We start from the raw sequence: 16,506 nt of genomic DNA, 5'->3' as shown, positions 1-16,506 counted from the left end.
TCTGTGTTGGTGTCACCAGCCATATGAGCACGGTGCATTCCAACCAAAACCCACGACTCAGAAACTGACAGGTCAGCCCCAGGGATGTCCGGGGTGACGTCGTCGAGCGAGGGAGCGAAATTAGACCATTCGTCCTGTGTCCAAGTCAAACAAATGTCACAAGGTTGACTCCTTGTGCATTCTCGACAACGGAAACACAAATCATGTCCGTCCTGCAGTGAGAACTGCTGCTTACAATCACACATTCGATAGGAGAAAGCCATGATGAAAATCGGAACGAGTGATGACTCAAAGAACAATAAAGAATTTTCAAGGAACACTGAAAATACGAACACTAGAAAACATAGTCTGTACAACCACTCGGACGTGAAATAAACGCCAGTGAAACAATACAGTACAGAGTGTCTATGCTATACGGAACACGTGGCGTAATAGTTTATTTTCCACGGCGTATTAACCCTGCCCTTCACCTTGACCAAATGTTTGTGATGCACTTCCACCTTTACTCTTCAAATCATAGCCTGTATCAATCTCACTCAAGTCAATGTCATCGAAAATGTGAAGGTCATTCATCTTACAGACAGATGTTCACTGAATAACATCTCCGCGTTTCTTCAGATTCATAATATATGATATAAAACTGGTCCAATAATCATTTTCATTCAAGGTAATACATTACCAGGTCTATGGGACATTTGAGATTTACAAATTTAAGTAGGACCATCCTGAACCACTGATAGTTAGTGGTGGTACCAGGTGTCCGGAATGGGTAAGCGTACCCTGCTAGCATGCTACACCCGTCAGGATTGGTCCCAAAATTGTCTAATATTGTATGAAGTGATACAGTATATGAATCACTGTTATAAGTCAAAGCCGGGAATGCTGTCGCTAATCATTTGAGTGACCGAGGTGTCATATTTGGCCACAATGTCATAATATTGACCGTAGAACTTTTTGAAAGTCCTCACGAGTCTTTTGGATGTATATCCCTGTCTCACTAGTTTTGATACTAATAAGCTGTGTCTCATGTGAAAATCCGCGTAGGATTTACAAGCCCTACAATATCTGAGAAGTTGAGACACATACACACCATAAGCAGGTGCAGATGGAATATTACTTGATAAGTGGGGATAATTTATGATTTCAAAATCAAAATCATCCCTTTTGTCATACAGCTTGGTGTGTAGCCCATTAGTACCCACTTGCAGGAACAGATCAAGATATGAAGCTGAGTTCCTACTCTCAGTTGTTTCTTTGATTTCCAATTCATCAGGGTATATATGATGTAAGTAATTTGATATGTCTGGATTGTTTAGACTAATCAGATCATCAATATATCTGTGCGTGTTGTTAAAACGCCTTGCAAGTTTTTTAGACCCTGCTTTGTAGAGAGATTGTAGGAACTCTGCTTCATATGAATAGAGAAATAAGTCAGCAAGAAGTGGTGCACAATTTGTACCCATTGGTATGCCGATAGATTGTTGAAAGGTCATACCACCAAACTTAACAAATATGTTGTCGATTAAGAATTAAGCATGTTAATAATTTCTTCATTTGTGTATTTGTGCTGGGCATCCATGTTGTTACTAAAATAACCTGACCCATGTTGATGATAATGTATTGGTACCTTCTACTGCCATTTTTATGCAGGAAAGCTTGTTTAACAAGAGATGACGCCTTGTTTTAAGTTTATCGTGGGGAATTGTGGTGTATAGTGTGGAAAAGTCAAATGTTCGGATTGACCTGTACTTGTTTTTCTTGACGTTTAAATCAAGCAACAATTCCTTGGAATTTTTTAATATCCACATTTGATTCAACCCACTCGTTTCATACACTTTGTCACAATATCGAAAAAGACCATTTTTGATGGTTGTTAAAATTATAGTCAATAATTGTGACAGATGTTTAGTAGTGCATTTGCTTGATCCTGCAATAAACCGATGTTTGTAAGGGTTCTTGTGCAGTTTAGGTATCCAATACAACATAGGCAGTGTTTTGTCCTTCTCTTTCAAAGGAATGCCAAATTCACTGAGCATAGATGAATGGTTTGAAAAAATATCTTCATCAGAGAGGGTGGAAAGAGTATAGGTTGTATTACCCTTTTTTTCTCTTATCGAGAAAAAAAAAGAAAAATGTGGAGTGGTCCAAATATGGGTCGGTCGAGCCCGTTGAACAGATAATTTTTTTTTTCTCGCCTGAAAAAATAATACATATTTGTTTGTCACGTTTTTACTGTGCTTATATCATCCCTAACCACAGCAGAGTTTGGATCAAGATTGCCCTATACAAACCAGTTAGCTGTATTTTTCTAGTGACCTAGCTGGTCTTGTAGTTTTGTGCGCAGACTCAGTAGAGTTAAAAGGAACAACTTAGGAGGTCTCTGTCTGCCGTGTTTTGAATGTGGAGTTTCTCGATGTCAGATTCGCACCAATTGCTTTTTGTCAGTCATTTTACAGTGGGAAAATAACAAACAGAAATGTTGGTTGTCATCAATAGTTAACTTTAGGGTTTATCTGTCCGAAAAATAAGTCAATGTTTGTTCACTGAATTCAAAAACGGGGCCCATTGACACTGCAGCTTGCTTGTGACTCTCATTGCATGCAATCCCGGTGCCGTGCCGATTTTATCCCTTGCCGATTTCATCCCCGCACATGCGCAGACTATCCAACATGGTTTCTATTCATAAAACGGCCCCAGACATGTAGCCCCGAATCTAAAGCCACTTTCTTCTATCTTTATATGTCAGCCGTTTCGACTTTTTGAGAAGCATTCTTATCATAGCCTGTCAAATCGTATACTTGTACCGAAATTCCTGCTGATGAAACAGTATTGGTTGATAATGGGGCACAAACTGGCAAGATCGCGTACGCATCCGAGATTGTACGAAAGAAATTTTTTTTAGCGTCAACTTGGATTTTGAGTCGAGGGTCGAAATAATCGGCAACTGCAGAACCGAAATCGGCAGCTATAGAAGTTCTATGTTCCAAGTAAATTACACCGATTGATGCACTTCCCCAAACTTATAATACATTTCAACTAATTGAGACACATAAAATTGACCACCGGATAGATTATATACGAAGAAATTTTAGCCTGAACTTGGATTTTGAGTCGAGGGTCGAAATCGGCAACTGCAGAGCCGAAATCGGCAGCTATAGCAGTTCTATGTTCCAAGTAAATTACACCGATTGCTGCACTTCCCCAAACTTATAATACATTTTCACATAATTGAGACACTCAAAAGTGACCAATGGGTAGATTATACGAAATAAATTTTAGCGTGAACTTTAATCTTGCATCGAGGGTCGAAATCGGCAACAGAACCAAAATCGGTAGCTATAGCTGCCGATCTTATCCAAGTGAAGCCCTGTTGGATAGTCAGCGCATGCGCGGGGGACGAAATCGGCAAGGGATAAAATCGGCATGGCACCGTCACAGTGCCAATGCCATTCACTGAACTGAAAACGTTACTGTAACAGTAAAGTCCAATTTCCGAGTCAATTTTTGCTACCAGAATAATTTTCATAGTGTTACGGACATTCATACTATGCACAAAAACTTCAGTTTGTCTCCTGTTCTCGATCGTACAATTTCCCTACAAAGATAATGAGACAAGGGCAATGAACTTTTGTGAACGTAACTCTCAATGGGCTGACATGCTTTCATATGCAAAATCAGCATACGGAAAGTACAAAAAGTATCAAAATCAAACTAAAATTAGTTACTTTCATGTAAATGTTCTTGCTACACTATACAATGCCTGTCAAAGTATTAACAGGTGCCGATAATGGGTCAAAAGCATCGAAGTGTGACACCCATGATATTTGATATGCCATTCCAGCCAGCTCAGTGCAGTGCGCGATGGGTCGCCCCTTCTACATACACTTGGCGGCGCGCAGCACACCATTGAGGGGCAATCGCGCAATCGCGCAGCCTAGATGAAACACTGAATTAGTCAAGTTCACCACAGTTAAATATCTTAACTTTATCTCTTGTGTCATCATCCTTGTGTAATTGGTTAAGTTAAGTTGTTCCAGATGTGGATGCACCAGTTTTTCTGGAAGAAAACAATGTTTACTTTTCCCTGTAAGGTTTCTGAGTTAATGATTGTATGTTGAAATTTTTCCATGTATCTAGTGTATTAGCAAAATGTAAACATTGGTTGCATGTTATGTATTTCAGGCTATGTCAAATATTGTTCATGAAAAATCAAGAACAGTTTGCTGAGTGCTAGCTTGTAAAAGATAACATAATTGTCATTACATAAACTGCCTTGCAGATTGATTGTCTTAAAAATTATCACAGAAGTAGAAAAGGAAAAGAAACTAATCAATTTGTTGTAACCACAGGCGCTCCTTAGCTGGGTAGTCTGCTAAGTAGATCGATTTTCAGATCGATCTATTGATCCCGTAGTCGATATGCCCGCCACTGCAACCTAAATACTCACAAGGTGTGCAACACAGTCACTCAAAAAACACGCGATCCGGGTTTTCAACTGGCTGTGCGCTTACACAAAACATTCAGAACTACACTCCCATATACCTAGTCGGATCACAAATTTAACCATCTCCTCAAAAATCACGCCGATGAATGTGTTACTCGCGTCATCTTGAAGAAATCGGCCGTGTTTTGAGACCAAGCGCGGTGAAATGCGGCCTGCAGAACGATTCTACCATATGATGTCATTTTTTCCACTGCTGATTGGTTCAACTATACTACACCAGTGACGTCTTGCCATGACCTTTGTTTTGGCCGTTGATCAGCCAATCAGTAGTGGAATAAATTACATCATATGGTAGAATCGTTCTGCAGGCCACATTTCACTGCACTTGGTCTCAAAACACGGCCGATTTCTTCAAGATGATGCGAGCAACACATTCATCGGCGTGATTTTCGAGGAGATGGTTAAATTTTTGATCCAACTTGGTATATGGGAGTGTAGTTCTAAATGTTTTGTGTGAGCGCAAAGCCAGTTGAAAACCCGGATTGCGTGTTTTTAGAGTTGTAACATATTCATCCTGAGTGCCTGTAGGCCTATATTTAACTATTTTATCATTACATTCAGCTGTTTGTTATATCTTTATCACTCTCCATGGGCCAAGGCACGCTTTAGGGCCAATGTTATCACTTTGTGCCAGTCTGTGTATGTCAGTTTGTCTCATGTATGTCCATGTTTCATCCTGTTGGCTTGTTTTGATAACTACCGGTATATGGGAGCAAACAGTGACACATTGTCACTATTTTTAATGATATTCAATGGAGTTTGAGTGTAATTTATAGCTGCAGATTGCTGCGGTTCCGTAGCCCTACCACTCCCTTTGCTGGTTGTGTTGGGGGAGTGGACCATGAAAAATCAAGAACAGTTTCTTGATTTCAGTTTCAATTTCTTCTGTAATTGCTCCCCCAACACAACCAGCAAAGGGAGTGGTAGGGCTACGGAACCGTAGCAAAGCTGCAGACTGCAGTAACCTCCCCATATAACGCCGGTAACACACAGCCGTGCCACGCTGAGCTACGTTTCAGGCATTATCCACGTCGCCAGTTGACATTCAACGTAATGCCAACGCGGAATGTCATAGGACCGTTTTGTTGACTGCTCAATGTGAAGTACTCGCCTTGTGCTTTCAGATCGTTGATACAGCCAGTCTCACTCGTGAAAGGGGAAGTGTCACTCCCTGGGCTGATACTACAGAACATCGCACTTTTCAGCTAGTCATATTTCAGCCAGGATTCTCTGCTAATTCGCCAAGACTTCTGAAAATTTCTCATGAATTTGAGCTTTTTGGGTGTGTTTCCATCACCTGCGTCATCAAGTCCCGGGACTTGTTTATGCCGCGAACGTCGCTGACTCTGTCAGCTCAGTGACCTTGATGTGTTGAGCTTTTAGTGTCACCGTTTCATCTCCCACCACCGTCTCAGATCTCAAGCTCGGAGACGGCTCGGAAACTCGTCGGAAATGGTTCAATATGCTCATTCTTTCAATTTTCACTTTCTCGTTTCGATGCCAACATGCGACGTGTCATTACCTGACCGACGCAACCACGATATTGAAGAGAATGTCGACTGCATGCCGAGCAAAATAATATTTACATAAATGTTTCAAAATCATTTGCCAATTGTTGAAAAGTTTGAAGTTGCTATCAACTAGGTTAGTGCTGCGGTTTTCTGCCTGTCACAGCGGAGAATGGTCCGCTTGTTTCTGGTAGTCAATTGTGACTACCACTTTGCAAAGTTGGTAGTCTCTAAGGAGAAATTTGTAGTCAGTTGACGCGAGACTACCGCTAATTTCAAGCCCTGACTATGTAACTAAACTATGTTACTGATTGACTTCCATCACTAACAGACAATTTAGAATATTTACAAGAAAGAGCAGCAAGTTCACAAAGGTCAAATAGCATTGTATATTAGGTGTTGGCTCTTTACTCCACTTGAATTGTTCCTGTGAATAATAATGTAAGTTAAAATATTGGTGTAGCTATCATCATAAGTTGCAGCAATATTACACTGCAATACATGAGATTATTGAATCTTTAATGTCACTGTATAACGTAGACCAGAAGATCTGTCAAGCAACATATCTTCTAGTTTATGCAGTAGTTCTTCACTTTTAATGCACATTTTATCTCATATGGTGAATGAATTTCTTCTGTAATTGCTAAATTTCAATGTGTGTATCAAGTTATTCTTAAATCAATTTTCAATACTACTTTTGTTAAAAATTGAGAGTTTTCTCCAAATCAATGTGAACTTTTTTTCTTGCATACTTTCATGAACTTTGTTTTGGATGCTTTCACTGGAGTTGATGATTCCTTTTTAGAGTTGGGTGATGACAATATCAAGGAGTCCGGATAAGAGTTCTTATTCTTGTTCTGTTGAAAGACCTGGTGGAAGATCTTACCTATTTTTCCAACAGTTCAAATTAAAAATTAAAGGAGCAAAACTAGAAGAAGCTGCAGCCTTTGTAAGTACATCTCACAGCTGAGTTCAATGCTGTGTTTTCTGTCTTTGCCATATATAGTAAGTACAGCCCTTGGCTGCTTAGCACAGTTGAATGCTGTGCTTTCATCGATATTTATGAACATAATGCAATAGGTACTGGCAGTATTCTGATCAGGCCATGTCTTCTCTTTGTTCTGCAACAAGATCTTACATGATACTAATCTTTAGCTCGGGCCCTTCCGCCGTACAACCTCAGGCCGCAAAAGCCGTATCAGGGCGGTAAAGGTTTTATCATATACCTTATGGAATGATAAATATGTAGTTTACATAATATTCAACATTATTTAGGAGAAAAAATGCGTGCGATATCAAATATTTATCGCCATTTGTGTCAATTTTTCATAAATACGATGGCCACTTCCCGTCGCGGATGGACATCCAAAATGACGTCATTTGTTTACCTGCAGAATTCTAGAACGTGCAAAGCAACATCTGTACTATATCACGTGACCTAACAGAGATCCAGGCTGAAATTGAGGACTAAGAAGGACAAAAGCGTGACGTCAGTTTCTTGTACTTTATACTGAACAGGCACACACTTGGTATACACAGGATTTCACTAGAATTTAAAAATAAAAGCCGATGTCGCCTGTGCGGCTCCACTGTGATCTGTGATCTATGACTATGATCTAGCGAGCAGACGTTTTCCTAATCTCGCGCTAGCTTTGTGTACGAATGGAATGTTTGCGGATAGCAACACGCGTAGTAACCAGAATCAAAATAGTTCAGAAATGCACGAGACTGCCCATATTTGGGCACCGGGCCGGGACATGATACGTATAAAAAAAATGCACGGATCTGAGGGCGCTTTCTCCCATAGCTTTACACAGGCACGTGAATGTAGGTACCGGTATATGATAATATAAATGAACATGCCTTTCCTCAGTCACCTGCCTCAGCATACCACTTGAAATCTATTGATATCCGTAAGTCAGGTTGACTACCCTGCAACTGTAGATGAAACTGAAAGAAATGCATGATGAAAGATTTTGTACCTTAAAATGATCTCCTTCCTTCTATCCTTCCTTCCAATTAATTGACATTTTACTAACAATTGCAGTTTTTCTGCTGTTGCTCGCCAGACAGTCAAATGGCAAATAAAATGTCGGATTGGCGAATTTTTTTCAGCCCCTCTTCGCCAAAAATTTTTAAAAAAACAGATATCTCTTATGTATAGGTCTGATGTATTAGAGTTTCACACCCTAAGGGGGCATTGAAAAATGTGTCTGATTATCATTAAAGTTACGCGCCCAAAGGGCGCACTAAAAAATGCAATTGCATGATGAAATTTGTGGCTGGCACAATGCATTTTAGGCAAGTAAGAGCCCATGTCAAAATTCAAAAACACACTGACCCCCCCCCCCCCCCCCCCCTATTAAATTCAAAAACATGCTGACCCCCCTGTTGGGCATTTCAAAAACATGGTGATCCCCTATCACCAAAGTCAAAAACAGGGTGACTCCCCTCCCCACCCCCCAATGAATCAACCGCAACCCCCCCTAAGCCGAAGAAACTGACCAGTCCCTTAGATAATCAGTTGTAACACAATACTTGTACATATATTCAAATGTTTATGCCTCTGGAACTGAGTGTTTAAATTTTTAAAGTTTATTTACTGTTAAGTTATTAAAGTTCATTCAGTTCAAATTAAATATTTGTCATTGTCTGTTGCTTCAAGCCATATAGAATAGAATTGATCTTTATTGAACTGTATGCCACTCTGGCATATTAGCACATACAATAAAGATTTTCAACTTCAAGTTGAACAAGTCAGAATGAAAGAGATGTGTATCTGACACAGTCTTCATATATCTGAAGTTTTTCATTATGTTACTTTTATGACATCATGACAATAATGGTTTCTTTGTCATATGCATGCTTAGTATTTCCCATTTTTATTCAAGCTGTCTAAATTATAGAATTCTCATTTATAGTCGCGCCAGCGGCTTACTGACTACGCATGCGCTTATTAGTCCCCACGGACACCGTCCGGGGGGACTTATAGGTTTGGTCATGTCCGTGCGTGCGTGCGTGCGTGCGTGCGTGCGTCCGTCCGTGCGTGCGTCCGTCCGTTCACGCAGATATCTCTGAGATGCCTGGAGCGATTTCATTCAAACTTGATAGAAGGATTACTTCATATGGCATACAGATGCACGTCAATTTGTTTTGTGATACGATCCAATATGGCCGCCAGGCGGCCATTTTATTACGATTTTTTCATGTACAGAGCCATAACTCAGGCATGTTCCAACCGATTTTATTCAAAGTTGGTACAAGGACATTGACCAATGTCATACAGATGCACGTCAATTTGTTTTGTGATACGATCCAATATGGCCGCCAGGCGGCCATTTTATTACGATTTTTTCATGTACAGAGCCATTACTCAGGCATGTTTCGACGGATTTTATTCAGAGTTGGTACAAGGACATTGACCAATGTCATAGATATGCACATCAATTTGTTTTGTGATACGATCCAATATGGCCGCCAGGCGGCCATTTTATTACGATTTTTTTCATGTACAGAGCCATTACTCAGGCATGTTTGACCGATTTTATTCAGAGTTGGTACAAGGACATTGACCAATGTCATAGATATGCACATCAATTTGTTTTGTGATACGATTCAATATGGCCGCCAGGTGGCCATTTTATTACGATTTTTCATGTACAGAGCCATAACTCAGGCACGTTTCAACCGATTTTATTCAAAGTTGGTACAAGCTTATTGACAAATGTCATAGCTGTGCACGGCAATTTGTTTTGTGATACGATCCAATATGGCCGCTGTGCGGCCATTTTTACGATTTTTCATGTACAGAGCCATAACTCAGGCATATCTCAACCGATTTTATTCAAAGTTGGTACAAGGACATTGACCTATGTCATACATATGCACGTCAATCTGTTTTGTGATACGATCCAATATGGCCGCCAGGCGGCCATTTTATTACGATTTTTTCATGTACAGAGCCATTTCTCAGGCATATCCGCATGTTTTGACCAATTTTATTCAAAGTTGGTACAAGGACATCGACCAATGTCATAGCTATGCACATCAATTTGTTTTGTGATGCGATCCAATATGGCCGCTGTGCGACCATTTTGTTACGATTTTTTTCATGTCCTGAACCATAACTCAGACATGTATCAAGCGAATTCATTCAAAAGTATTTTTATCACAGACCTAATGAAGAGGACTCTATCCTCTTTGAGGACCTGTAATCAAAGTACCGATTAACAAGTGGGGACTGTGTCATCAACGATGACTTGTTCATAATATACTATGCGAGTAACCGAAAGTGTACCCTTCTTTCGTGGGCGCCGCCATGTTTTTTTTTTGAGTACTCGTAAATAAACAAATACGAAACAAATTATTATTATATAACATGCCATTTATAAAATATACCTCTTTTATTAGCCAGTAAATGTTATTATGCACCTTGTCGCTGATACTGAATATCGTTAATATAGAAAAAGGGAGAAAACAGTCGCGCATATGAACGGCGGCATACGCAAAGAATGCTGGGATTGAATTTTAGAAAACGCGCCGCAGTGTCAATAGTTAAATTCAAAAATTGCCAGTTTTTAGACGGAACGCTATAGTTTTCAGCTTGCAAGTGGAAGTTGGGTAGTGCGGTTACCATTGCAATGATAATGATTGCATGATACGTCCCTTGTTTAACGCAATAGGCTGTTATCAATGTAAAACTTGCCAATTTTTGTCCAAAATTTTTACACGTTACAGAAAATCTGTAGGCCTACCTGCACTGCTGCAAGGTTTGACGTCCGCGCGTGTACGTACGTGAACTGCTTTCATCAGAGGGAAACTGGGCAAGGTTGTCATATATACGTTTATGAAGTAACAATTAATTACATTTTATCATGAATCAATACAAATAACATTGCCAATCTTAACCCCTGGTGCGACACCAAGGGCTGAGCCCTATATAATATTAATTCATAATGTAAAGAATCCCAGTTTAGTCGTGAACAATCACAGATGTAATATGCTTTTATTATCTTGTGTTTACATCCAAAATTACATTGTGATATCAAAATCTAGTGGAAAGAAAGAAGCTAACAAACAGAACAAGAAGTTTAAAAGCCAAAAGTTGCTACATGTACTGACCAAAATTATACCCTTGGGATAGAACCAAGACATTAAAATCTAAATATAGCACTCCCCAAATTTATTTGGACAAAGAACCATTGTGTATCTGACACAGTCTTCAATCTGCACCTGAAGGGTGCCCTGAAAATAAAAAAATGTGTTCCAGAAAGTAACTTGTGATGGATTTTTTTCTTTCACCTTAGTGAGCCATCTTTTTTTTTCCTAAGCCCCCTCTGGCTGGATTTTTTTCCTTGACACTTGCTTGGGAATTTTTTTTTTGAAAATCTTCCAGACCCCCCAGGATATCAAATGGTACACCCCTTAGTTACTCTGAGAGTAAATGATATACATTGTTATAAATACACATTATTATAACTGATGATATTACAGGTAGAAGTCTTCAGTCAGTGGATACGTTTTATGCCTCCTATTCATGTTTGAATTTTGAAGCCATTGCATTGTAAAAAAATGACATTTATTTAGCAAATGGGAATTCAGAGAAAATTACAGCAACAAATAACAATGGTGTATGCACATTACTTCGTACCATTGCATGAAAGGCAATAAAATGGCACTACCAGTATCTCAACATAAAATTTTCATCATCAACCCAAAAAAGTGTATAGTATTCTTCCCTCAAAAAGTGTTTAGAAAATCAAGGTATTGTTCTCCTCTCAAAAGCATTATGACATAAAACTATAGGGTGAAATTTGGGCACAATTCAATCCCTTCAGTGTCTCAATGTCATTGTTAAGGTGACTTAGGGACTGGTCAGTTTCTTCGGCCGGGGGGGGGGGGGGGGGGGTGGGTTTTTTTTTGCCAACGTCAAAAAGTGGCTGACCCCCCTATTCCAAATTTTGAAAACAGGGTGACCCCCCCCCTATTGCCCCCCCCCCACGCACGTGACAACTGTAATATGTAATAATATAATACTGTAATATATATATATATATATATATATATATATATATATATATATATATATATATATATATATATATATATATGTAATATTATATATATATATATAATATTTTACATACATTTATATTTTAACAGTCATTCTGTGTTTTAATGAAATTGTTGGCATGTCAGTTGTAAGATAGGAATTTCAAAGTGTCAATTTTAAAGTTTGAGTACAGTACATTTTGAATAAGCTGTGAATGTATTTCACACTTTCTATGCTTAACCAGATGTACTGAACTGTTGTACAGAAATGGATGTCAATCATTTATATCAAACAGGAAAAAGCAGTAAATCAAAAACTTTGATGGGTGTTAAGACTTGCCAGCCATCCAATTAAATCACCTGAGGAACCATAGAGAGGCATTTTAGCCAAATCTGATGTGTGCAGAGTCTGAGATGACCTTTTCTTGTAACATTGATATTTGTGCATGTTGCTTTCTCATACTGAATTCTCATAGAGAGAACAGAAAAGTATCAGGAATTTGTCATGCTTTTCATATGAAATGCAGATTTCATAATAGTACACTTTCACTTAGCAAACATCAAGATATCTCTGGCATATATTTCTGATTTATTAAAGTATGGCGCCCAAAGGGCGCGGAGAAAAATATGAAACATCCTGATATCTCTGATATATATGTCTTGTATATTAAAGTAATGCACAGGAAGGGTGTGCTGAAAAATGTCTGATATATTAAAGTAATGCGCTCGAAGAGCACGCTGAAAGATATTGAACATACATATATCTCTGATATATGTATGCCTGATATGTTAAAGTTGGGCTTGCTGAAAAATATGTCAGATTATTAAAGTTAATCGCCCGAAGGGCGTGCCGAAAAATGCAACTGGATGAAATTTGTGGCTGACACGATGCATTTTAGGCAATGATGAGCCTGTGTCGAAATTCAAAAACACACTGACCCCCCCTATTGGGCATTTCAAAAACATGGTGACCCCCCCCTATCACCAAAGTCAAAACAGGTGTGGCCCCCCCCCCCCCCCCCCCGGCCGAAGAAACTGACCAGTCTCGGTCATTGCATTCTCATGTACATCTGACTAGCAGCCTACACCTACATCTGTAATACAATGTTTATCTGTGGATCTCATAGATCTTCCTTGTCTCTTGAGAATGTTTCCAGCAAGGATGAAATACTTGTATTTGTATTATTATCGCAAAATTAAATACTAGCTAGTCTGTAATAAAATTGTATTATGTTTTGATAGGGAGATGCTGAATCCATACTTCGACCTGAAGAATATTCAATAGACAAAGTAAAGAATAAAGGTAAGGAATGGATTGTTTAAAAAATATGTTAACTACGGTAGGTAGTTAACATATCAGCATAGCAGCTATGTTAGCTAGGTCCAGCATAACAGCCATGTTACATCCAGCATAGAAGACATGTCAGCTAGGTCTAATATAGCAGCTGTGTTAGCTATGTCAAGCATAACAGCTATGTCAGCTAGGTCCAGCACAGCAGCCATGTCAGTTAGGTTACTATAGCATAGCAGCCATGTTAGTTACATCCAGCATAGCAGTGATGTTAGCTATGTCCAGCATAGCAGCCATGTCAGCTAGGTCTAACATAGCAGCTGTGTTAGCTAGGTCTAACATAGCAGCTGTGTTAAGTATGTCAAGCATAACAGCTATGTCAGCTAGGTCCAGCATAGCAGCCATGCAGTCACATCCGGCATAGCAGTGATGTTAGCTATGTCCAGCATAGCAGCTATGTCAGCTAGGTCTAACCTAGCAGCTGTGTTAGCTATATCAAGCATAACAGCTACTAGTGTATCCGCTATATGTAGGTCCAGCACAACAGCTAGGTCCAGCATAGGTTCATATTAGACATCACATGGGAAATAAAACATGTTCTCTTGAAAGACAGAAACCCTTATAACCAAGATATTATTTCCTTCAGAAAGAGACGACACATCAAACTATTCTTCAGTGATGCTTGAACCAGCAAGGGTACAAGGTGTGTTTTTGATCAAAGTGTTGGGGGTGAGAGAGCACAAATGGCTTAAAGTTGCACATAGAACAAAGTTGTTTGGACATAGTAGGATTAAGTAGTTATGAAGCTATGTCAGGCTAACAGTGAAGCTATGTCAGGCTAATACTGAAGCTATGTCAGGCTAACACTCAAGCCAATTAGGCTGTCAGGCTAACACTTAAGCTATGTCAGGCTAACACTTAAGCTATGTCAGGCTAAAACATAAGCTATGTCAGGCTAACACTCAAGGCATGTCAGGCTAACACTGAAGCTATATCAGGCTAACACTGAAAACTTGTCAGGCTAACAGTAAACCTATGTCAGGCTGACACTGAAGCTATGTCAGGCTAACATTCAAGCCAATTAGGCTGTCAGGCTAACACTTAAGCTATGTCAGGCTAACACTTAAGCTATGTCAGGCTAAAACATAAGCTATGTCAGGCTAACACTTAAGCTATGTCAGGCTAAAACATAAGCTATGTCAGGCTAACACTTAAGCTATGTCAGGCTAAAACATAAGCTATGTCAGGCTAACACTTAAGCTATGTCAGGCTAACACTTAAGCTATGTCAGGCTAACACTCAAGGCATGTCAGGCTAACACTGAAGCTATGTCAGGCTAACACTCAAGGCATGTCAGACTAACACTCAAGGCATGTCAGGCTAAAACTAAAACCATGTCAGGCTGACAGTGAACCTATGTCAGGCTAACACTCAAGGCATGTCAGGCTAAAACTGAAACCATGTCAGGCTGACAGTGAACCTATGTCAGGCTAACACTCAAGTCATGTTGATGAGTAATTCCAGAGATCCATCAGTGTCATTATCCATTCTACTACTCAAATGGACAAGTCAATACCATGACTTTTTGGAGTGGAAAGAAATGATACAGAATTTCAAAATTATAAAGAAGTGATACAAAACTACCAGATTATGCTGCCAGACAATTAGAGATTATTTACCAAATATCACTTGTTCCTATGTCATATCAGCATTACACTCATGCTGATACAAGACATGAACAGGTGATATTTGGTAATCATAGACCTATGCCTAGCATTTTACAAATGATAAGAAAAACCTCAAATGTTTGACTGTGCCTTATTCTGCCTTGTGCATAAATATTGAAATATTCATGTAAATAGGCTTCATTTGTAAACTGTAAGATGTTTCTACAGAAGTGAACACTGCGCGCGACAACAGACAGTGGCAATAAACAGTAGCAATTTTAATTGTGTACATGTGAGATCACATACAAGTCACAGCCCAAACTACTCAATGACTGTGTTGGCAATAAAACTAGCAATTTAAATTGTTTACAATAAAACTAGCAATTTTAATTGTTTACATGTGAGATCACATAGCAGTTCAAGTCACAGCCCAAACTACTTAAGTTTAGAGAACTAACAACCAATACAACCTTAGATAATTTGTTTTACATATTTTTCAGTGACATCAAATGAAGACAGCTTCCGATCACAGCTCTCAAAGATAATGGTATTTGCATTGAAATCAAGGAAGACAGAACTTTAACTACTTTGAAGATATGAATCATGAATTTTATAATAATAGCGTGCAATTAGTCATGATGGACCGGGAATTGTTTGTCATCATCCAACAAGGATGTAAAAATCAAAATTGGTCGCACAATTTTTTTGTTAAAAAGGTCATATTTAGAGTGTGTATGGTATTGATAAGACATATGAAAAAAACATTTGAGACCACAATAGTGTTTCTGGTTGACCAATTCATCACTCAATATGGTATCATTTTCTTCTTCCTAAGCAATAAAAATGGTATATAATACATTTCCATATCATTCTCGGAAGGTCAACATTTTCTCCTTGTGTTAAACAAATAGATAAAATTTATTTAACTTATAACTTCTCACTATTGTATAGGTATATCTCAATGTCAAATTCAGGTACATCATGTTGCTACAAAAAAACAAATACAAAGTCACATACTATATCAATACATATACTAGTACTTCAAAGATTTGTGATATATATCTTTCTCTGCCCAATGCACACTGTGTTGTCCAGTGACATCAAAACTTGCCTGAGAATGCTGTGATTGGTGTTGACTTTTAGATGTGCTATACTAGTAGATCATGCATACCAGTGTAAGGCCTCTTTTCATTTGGTGATGGAACTAGATATTTTGTTTGCCTCTTTCTTGAATGAAAAAAGCTCACACTGTCCTTTTGTCACTTGTGTAAATGCTATTTATGAGTCACTGCAAGTTACAGGTATGGAAGGAAGATTTAGATTGATATTATACAAAACAAACTTTATGGAACATGTGAAAGTCAGTGGTTTTGATAACATCAATAATATAATTATTCCAGTCATGGCCAATGACAAAAATACTACTCAGAACCAAATCTGTTACCATAGCACAGTGTTGTTTTAAAAATCGATACATACTAGGTA

At 38.8% G+C, this 16,506-nt stretch overlaps 1 protein-coding gene across 2 annotated transcripts in view; it reads left to right on the top strand.

Annotated features, from left to right (window-relative positions):
- LOC139122117 (myeloid-derived growth factor-like) overlaps positions 1-15,905 on the top strand; it is a 30,118-nt gene extending 14,213 nt beyond the window's left edge. Inside the window, exons 3-5 of one of the 2 annotated variants that reach the window (XM_070687513.1) lie at positions 6,818-6,961; positions 13,306-13,366; positions 15,522-15,905. In XM_070687513.1, coding sequence (XP_070543614.1) covers positions 6,818-6,961; positions 13,306-13,366; positions 15,522-15,604 — 288 coding nt within the window. In that variant the 3' untranslated portion in view covers positions 15,605-15,905. The remainder of the gene's footprint in view (positions 1-6,817; positions 6,962-13,305; positions 13,367-15,521) is intronic. The other variant, XM_070687515.1, reaches the window with a different exon arrangement.
- The last annotated feature ends 601 nt before the right edge of the window (positions 15,906-16,506 follow it).

The sequence above is a fragment of the Ptychodera flava genome, chromosome 21 (genome assembly GCF_041260155.1).
Source record: "Ptychodera flava strain L36383 chromosome 21, AS_Pfla_20210202, whole genome shotgun sequence".
NCBI lineage: Eukaryota > Metazoa > Hemichordata > Enteropneusta > Ptychoderidae > Ptychodera > Ptychodera flava.
This window is presented reverse-complemented; position numbering and strand designations above follow the sequence as displayed.